An 8,369-nucleotide genomic window follows, 5' to 3' on the forward strand; every position below is an offset into this window, starting at 1 on the left:
AAGACAGTTTGGAAACAACAGCTTTATCAGGGTCAATGACAATAGGAGAAATAATAATTTGCCAAAGTTAAGTTCCAAACAAGCAATTTGGACCAAAACGCAAGTTGAATGTAGTGATGATGAATTAGAGTCACAAGAGTTTCTAGAAAGTTTTTCAACATCGGAGGATATCACCATCGATATGATGCGACAATTAGAATTGAATTTTAAAGGAGAAAACAGATATTATTAGATTACATACGAGTACTAATTGAAACAGAACCCTTCTTAGACGGTAGATGCGTAAAAATAGTTACTTATCTAACATTTGTAACAAATATTAGTTTTATATATGAGAACTTAATAAAACAGAACCCTTCCTAGAAGGTGGTTGCGTAGATTAGTTACTCCAATAATATTTGTTAATTGTAACTTCTAAGTTCTATGCCAGCGTAGATTAGTTACTCCACTAATATTTGTTAATTGTAACTTCTAAGTTCTATTGAATAAATTTGAAGGTTTTATTCAAGTCTTTTTTATACAATTATTGTCTTGCATTTTAATTTTAATATGTACAATTAAATATATACTAAATTACTCAACTAACTTTAAAAAACTAAATTTAAACTTGAAACTTGACATTTGAAATTTCAAGTTTACATTACTTTAAAATATTTAAAATACAAATTTAAACTTCTCAAATTTGAAATTTAAAACTTGAAAGGTGAAACTTGAAATTTGAAAGTTAAAAGTAAAATTTAAAATTTATTAGCTAAAAATATATAATTTCAATACAAATAAATAAGTATTTAAAAAAAAACTCTCGTTCCATCTCGTCCCGCTAAATTTCATTCCATCCCGTATATATAGCGGGATGGGATGGGACCTATTTTTGTCACGACCCAAAAATGAACGTGATCGCACTCATCTTATCCCACCAAGACAAGTCAGCCTAAAACTCAACCATTACAATAAAATGCAAAAAATTTACTATCAACTTAAATTATACCCCAAAACCTGGTTGTCACGAGAATAAGCCTCTAAAGTATACAATTGAATCAAAAGAAAATATAAGTCTCATATCATATTGTTTCTAGAGTAGAACAAAATCATAAACAGGAGTATGAAGGTCTGCTGAGATGACAAACAACTACCTCACAAATCTCCAAGAAGCCTTCGAAAGAAAGAGAATACATCAATAAGTTTCGGGCTAAGCAAGGGATGAGTACCAAACCACACGGTACTCAGTAAGTAAACCTCTAAACACAAGCTAAGGGATAAAATATGGGTACTCCTTACACCCCAACCGAACCTCCATAACTGCGACCTGCATAAAACCAACTCAACCAAACCGTTCACCATTTACAAGCACATATTCTCAGCAATAAGCTCAATAATTCTTCAACTATACCCTCCACAAAAAGGCACTCACAATATCAGCAAAACACCATATCAAGTTCATCAAAAATCAAATACCTTCCAATCACCAATAAAATACATAATCATAAAGAATGCAGGATGTCATGGGATGTAATGCAATATGACACAATGAAATGATATGCCTCCAAATACCAAGTACTCTTTCAACCGTATATACATGATACTTCTCGGAAATACATCGAGAGTTCATGACCCATGAGGGACTCGCGAGGTCCATATATCAACACGGACGACCTCCACGTGTCTGTGCGGACGATCTCAATGCACTATCATAATGAAACGAATTTCGCACGGACGATCTCCATATGCCTAAATCATAATCATAACTTTTCTATCGCATGGACGATCTCCACGTGCCCAAATAATCATAATTCGATCTCAACACGGACGATCTCCACGTGTTAGACTTTTACTCATACCCAATCTCATGTCAGTGCATGAGCACAATATGATATCAAATAAAGGAGATGATGCAATATCTCAATAAATTAAATGTCGCTATGACATAAAATCACCTTAATTATCACAATTATATGGGTTCAATAAAGAACACAATCACATATAATAAATCAAATCGATAATATATCAGTTAATGCCTATATGTTTTGACATTCTCGAATTACAATCCGTATTCTATAGTAATAAACATTCCCATTAGGTACTCGTACCATTCTCAACACATCACATACAAACAAATAATTACATCGTCTTTTGTTACGCCTTTTTATCATTAAAATTAATCCACGTGGACAAGTCAACCTATCACTAAGTCCCATTACTCCCAAACATATACCACAAGGAAGTACACGCATTTCATACATTTAACAAGGGTTTAGAAATTGATTTACCTTAATTTATTGAATAATCACACCAGAATTTGAGTCTTTCTCTTCCATTGAGCCTCCAAATAAATGCAATCTATTCAAATAAGTACTTACAATAAGACTTTCGAACTAACAACACTCAGATTTCAAATATCTAGCTTAGACCCAAAACTCACCCTGAATTTATAATAAAAATTCTAAATCTTAATTCTAACCAATAGGTTAAATCTTATACTTCGTGGATTTCAACTGAATTAAGTCATAATATCTCCAATATTATAAACTAATGATATTCACATAATACTATACACCTAATATTTAATTATCTATCTCCATATAACAACCTTAAATTATAATGTAATAACTATAAGAAAATTTAAAATCTAAACTAAATACACCATCCGTAACTTGGATCATGAAAAGAACGGAAGAACTAAATGCTAAGATTTCACACCAACGTTCTGTTGGTGTCCAACTACTACCAATTTATTACTTGATATTTTCCCAATGTTTAAGTCATCATTACCTAATTCATATCCCAATCATTGGTAGGTAATTCTTACTTTTTTTCCATCCCAAAACACCTCTATTCAATTTGCAAAACTCCAAAATAGATTAAGTGCTTTCCTTTCCCTTTTTACAAACAATTAATAATAATAATAATAATAATAATAATAATAATAATAATAATAATAATAATAATAATAAAAAAGATCTAAAAAGGACTAAAACGCAAACAAATTTGCAGAACTCAATTTGCTGCATATTAAATTCCTACAAATTATTCTTCATATATTTTATCTATTGTAATACTCTCCATTACTTGAAATGATCCAAATCCAAATGTCGCCTCCATAAATTTTAGAAACAATTGCATTCAATTGATAGAATTAGTATGATGCTTCTTATTAAGCTAATATATAAAAATATACCAGTATAAAGGCATTAAAGCTTGGTTTAGGATTTGTGTTTACCTAAGAAATTCGTACTATTCTGGTAGCCGGTGGCCATTCTTCGTTTTGCGCCGCACAATTATTTTTTCCTCGCTATGCCTCTCGCTTCTTAAAGTAAATTTTTATATAATTGTTTAACCCTACTAATTTAATTTTATGTAAGGATTAATTAGTATAAAAATATTAAATAATTTATGCATTTGACCTGTTAAATAATTACTAAACTAAAATATTTAAATTTCATCCGCTAATTAGATCCAAAGTTAGACGAGTAATTCAAAATTTCCACTAAAAATTTGCGGGATGATCCTTTATAAAAAAGAGGACTAGTTCTTAAAATAACCTAACAGGTCATTAAAATTTTTGTCCCCCCAATCCCGATCCCGGCCAAAATCCCCCCATCACCGATCCCCGTCCCGTCCCCCAGTCCCCATCCTCATCCCTTGCCAGACTTACTATGCACACAATAAAAATTATTAAGTAAATTACTTTACCCCATTTTCAAAATCAATTATTAGTCATTAAAACACCATTAAACTATCATTTTGAGCTATTGCGACAAAAAATTTCAATTAACAAAATTAATTCAAACAACTTAATAATGTTGGGAATCTCTTAAAAATTTAAAATTCTCAAAATATCCTCATTAAAAAATATTTTGATCAATACTTTATTTTTAAGGTCATTCCTCATATTGAACCCTGCTCTTGCAAAAATGATGCAGAGACTTGTCATTCTTCAAATTACCACCATAGTTTTTTTCGCTTCTGAAGCTTTCTACGTGTGGCTCTATCGTAAGATGGGAAGAATAGAAGAGGAAGAACAAGCAGAGGAAAAGAAAGAAATAAAAGAAAAAGAAAATAAAATAATCAGTCAAAAAAGATAAAAGAAATACACGTGGGATTACATTTATCAACATAAATGTGCTTGCAACTTTTTATGGAAATAATAATTTAGATTTTAAATAATTCCAGGGCTAATAGGTCCCCCATAGAGTATGTTTAGTTCAAATCCGATAATAGGTTAGAGATTCTTGATTATTTTCTCTATGCTAATAGTGGCAAGTAAAATTAAGAATCTATTTTAAATAGTAGACAAGTAAAACTTATCAAAGCAAGAACCTTTACTCATTTTCCTCTCTAATTGTTTTTATCCATTAAATTTTTTCACTTTCCAAACATCAGTATGGCTATAAAATTTCCGAAATTCAACTTGATAAAAAAAAGTGTTTTTAATTTAAATGACTCACAAAAAAGTCAATAACTCAAATCTCTACAATTTCTTTCTCCAAATATCATATTTTGCACTTCAAAACAAAATTTAATTTTTAAAACAATTTCACAACGAAATATGGTAAAACGCCACACTTATTATTATTACTCTTGTTTTAATGTTAAAATTGTTAAATTTGGGGAGACAAACTATTTTTAATTTATTCTACCTTTCTTAATCAATATGTAATAATGTTGTGACTTTTATATCAAATACATAAACTATCCGTAAAGGGTACATATAAGGAATTATTTTTGCCTCATAGAGAGAGAAGAGTTCAAAAGAATATTTCCTACTTATGATTTTCCTTTGCAGCTTTCACGAACTGAGCCGAATCTATTTTAGTTTGATTTTCAGTTAATATTATTATCACACCAAATATAAAAAATTCGCACCGAATTCATCCAGCCCTACTGAAGATAATTTTATTTACAAAAGAACTGTGAAATGCACAAAGCTGACATCTCAATAGTCAAATATCAAAAAAATTGTCATTAAAAAAACCAATGTGAACATGTCACTTAAAAGGGAGACGACCCAACTTGAACTAGAGGTGACAATCTAACATGTCTCTTTGGTGGGTGAACGATACTTTAAAAAATAACTTCAAAACTGAGGCAAGACAAAATGAAGAAAACTCAATTTCAAGAAAATCAACATCACTGCGTCTAGTATGCTAGCTATAAGATTATGTTGTTTACATAAACTTGTACGTGCATTTAGACTTGGTTGTATTGCTGATATTCTAGACACGACTTAAGCTTTTGATCATTTTGTGTGGGGACATTTGAGATGTCAGCTTTCAAACTCAGCTACTAAGGGACATGCACTTCAAGAATATTTTTAAACCAAACAATCTTCTAGCCAAAAATTACATCTGAGACTACATATATACTTAGATGTTGACATGAAACTTCTTTATCCATATTCAACGTCATCTAAAAAGAAATGCTGAATGTACTTCGAAAAATTGAAAGATCAATTGTTCTTGTTATATCAATAGATAACTATTACTTGTAAGATATTGAACTTGAGAATGGATATTCATTTTGGTGCAGTAAGTATCACATCGATGTTCATGTGCTTATATATGAATCTCAAAAGCTGGATATCTATCACATTAATTCTCTATAGGTAATATGAAAAGCATAAAAATCCATATTTGGTCATGCATTGTTGCCTAAAGGCGAAGATTTATCTATGAAGCCGAAGGATAGTTCCTGAACAGCACTCGTGTAAGTGGTCATTGACATTGTTTTGACTGATTTTACCATATGTTATGCTACATAAATCACATGTAATCTAATAGCTCAAGAAGCAAAGATGAACAAAAAGACATGATCCTAAATATATGAACTCGACCAAGGAAAGCCAAATATTGACAAAACAGAGAACAGATGAAATAACAAAACTGGAAGGGATATAACTTGCACAATCTTATATGCTGATCATGAGTCCACTTTTTCTCCTCTTTACTTTTCTTTCTACCTTATAATGGAGGTGTCAAAGTCAGCTTGCACACACCTCCACTACTCCGCTTGGTACATGTACCCCCACAAAAGTATATAGTAAGTGCTATATAGAATTATAGATATAAGTTTAGGCAGATGGAAAGTAATCATGGAACCTTTTCTTCTCCGATAGAATCACGAGTCTATATATAGACTACACTTGTAAGACAAGTAGGTTAATCTACAGATGCATCACAATGTTCTCTATTATATAGATAGAGTGCAAAAACACTATGTATAGCATGCTACACTACAGAAAAGTGTTTGGACAAGTTCTCTCTTAGGTACTTGTATCAATTCTAACCTTCAGATATCACAAACTTGTCTTGAGCAATAAATAGCTCGTCTACTCATTAAGAAACATTCGAAGCCAGATTCCAGACTCCATTCATAGAGTATAGAAATAACAACTAAAGTAATAATGCACACAAACAACAAAGAAATTCCAACAAAATAAACCATATGGTAACTAAAGATAGTTAAAGGTGTTTCATCAGACCACATGGATGACGATCCTTTGGTAATTTGATCAAATTATATACTTCACAGAGCATGTTTTCCAAGATGCTAAAAAACTCAAATACCTAACATGTTTGCAAATGCATTTGCCGATATCAAAACAAAAATGTACCCAAAGCAATTACTATCATTATGTAAATCCATAACCTCAATTACATCCAACAGAACAAAATGCTCTCTCAAAGAAGACCTATTTCATACCGACATAAGCTCCTAATCAAAAAGACTGAATCCCATATCATCATCACTTTCTTCCTTAGGTTCCTCCTGTTCAAATCACAAAAAAAAAACGTTGATTCAAATACATTTCAAAACAACTTCACATAAAACTAATCACAATTAATTTCCTTCTCATTCACCTTCTTTTCCTCAGCAGCAGGAGCAGCCGCGGCAGCAGCTCCACCAACTGGAGCTGCAACAGAAACTGCAGCACCACCACCGCCACCAGCACCAACATTCATGATAAGATCACCAAGGTTTTTCTTCTCAGCAAGTTTAGCAAACAGTAAAGGCCAGTAAGGTTCTACTGTTACATTTGCAGTTTTCACCAAAGTTGAAATTTTCTCTGCCTATTAATAGCAAAAATTGAAACATTAAATTCATTTAGATTTACATAATAATACACAAAGCTGAAGAGAAAAATTGATTATATCAAAGAGAAACATACGGTGATTGGAATATCCTCATCGTTGAGGATTAAACATGCATAAGTGCAGGCGATTTCTCCGTGCGACATTTGATCAACTTTGTTCCTGTAATACTAACCAAAACTTAGAAAATTGAAGAAACAAATTGATGAAAATAATTAGTGATTCGCCATGGAAATTGATTTCTACCTTCGAAGTTGTAATGAGTGCTGGAAGATGACTTGCGGAGTTGGTGAATATTAGGGTTTAGAAGAAATTAAGGAGATGGGAGATTTTATGTTTACTGGAACTTCAAAGCCCATTTACCTAAACGAAGCCCAAAAAGATAATAAGTCCAATTGCATTGAAATTCCACTAGCTTAGGAGTTAATTATTGGGAAAATTACATGGGATGGCAAACATCTCTATGTAATTAGTTAATAAAGGTATAATTTAATTTATTTACAGTCAGTAAATATAGTTTTAATTTTTTTGCCATAATTAATAGAATTCACTATATATTTGTATACAGAATAAAAATAGTCATCCAAAGATTTTTATATAATTTTATTCAAAATCAAATTTATCTCTCCTATTTTCATTCCATATCTTTTCCTAAAATTACTCTCCCTTCTAATTTGAATTTCCATTGGGAAAATTTTGACCTTCTCCATCCGATGTTCTTCCACTTTTCTTAGGTAACCGTCAAATTCATGGCTTTCAATTTTTTTTTCTTGATTCCTTCTACAACAATTGTATATGTAGTATGATTGTTAGTTTTTTTTATATTTTTTTACAAAAATCTTTATTACTTATCAGATTACAAGTCTTTCAAAATCACAATAGATGATTTCTGTCCATGTATGAGGATTACGAGAGATATGTCATTGCATGTCAATGTTGTTGATAATCCACCTTCGTTTTCAATTGGATTAACTCAGGATTCTGGGTTAATGTAGTGTCTATGGCAAAACATAAACAAGTTTAAGTTGAACAATCTATTGAAGAATTGAGATCCATGAAAAAAAATGACCCAATGACAATTCATAAAGTTATCAACAACGCGAAATCTAGCGGCTTTAAGATTGTTGAAGGTGGAAGTAAGAGAAAAGTCATAAACATTGATTCAGAAAAGATTGAATCTGCCTCATCAGAGCTGGACAAATCTGAAAAATATCGGAAACATCAGGTAGTGTAATTTATATACAAATTACAAAGTTATGTATATAGTGGTTTGTATATTAA

At 31.3% G+C, this 8,369-nt stretch overlaps 1 protein-coding gene and 1 long non-coding RNA gene across 3 annotated transcripts; both read right to left on the reverse strand.

Annotated features, from left to right (window-relative positions):
• Positions 1-982: 982 nt before the first annotated feature.
• On the reverse strand, positions 983-3,329 carry LOC138348321 (uncharacterized). Its single transcript, XR_011220825.1, has 3 exons — positions 3,218-3,329; positions 2,268-2,337; positions 983-1,306 (listed from the first exon to the last, which is right to left on the reverse strand). It is a non-coding gene; the product is annotated as an uncharacterized lncRNA (long non-coding RNA).
• A 3,166-nt stretch (positions 3,330-6,495) lies between these two features.
• LOC101257793 (large ribosomal subunit protein P1) lies at positions 6,496-7,473 on the reverse strand. 2 transcript variants are annotated; one of them, XM_010319189.4, is made up of 4 exons: positions 7,335-7,473; positions 7,166-7,250; positions 6,858-7,067; positions 6,496-6,765 (listed from the first exon to the last, which is right to left on the reverse strand). In XM_010319189.4, the coding sequence occupies exons 2-4, from the start codon at positions 7,232-7,234 to the stop codon at positions 6,712-6,714; spliced, it is 333 nt and encodes a 110-aa protein (XP_010317491.1). In that variant the 5' UTR covers positions 7,235-7,250; positions 7,335-7,473; the 3' UTR covers positions 6,496-6,711. The 2 variants fall into 2 exon arrangements, with proteins under 2 accessions (XP_010317491.1, XP_004228342.1); XM_004228294.5 differs by having other exon boundaries at positions 7,166-7,258; positions 7,335-7,445.
• Between the last annotated feature and the right edge of the window lie 896 nt (positions 7,474-8,369).

Source organism: Solanum lycopersicum, chromosome 1 (assembly GCF_036512215.1).
Source record: "Solanum lycopersicum chromosome 1, SLM_r2.1".
Lineage (NCBI taxonomy): Eukaryota > Viridiplantae > Streptophyta > Magnoliopsida > Solanales > Solanaceae > Solanum > Solanum lycopersicum.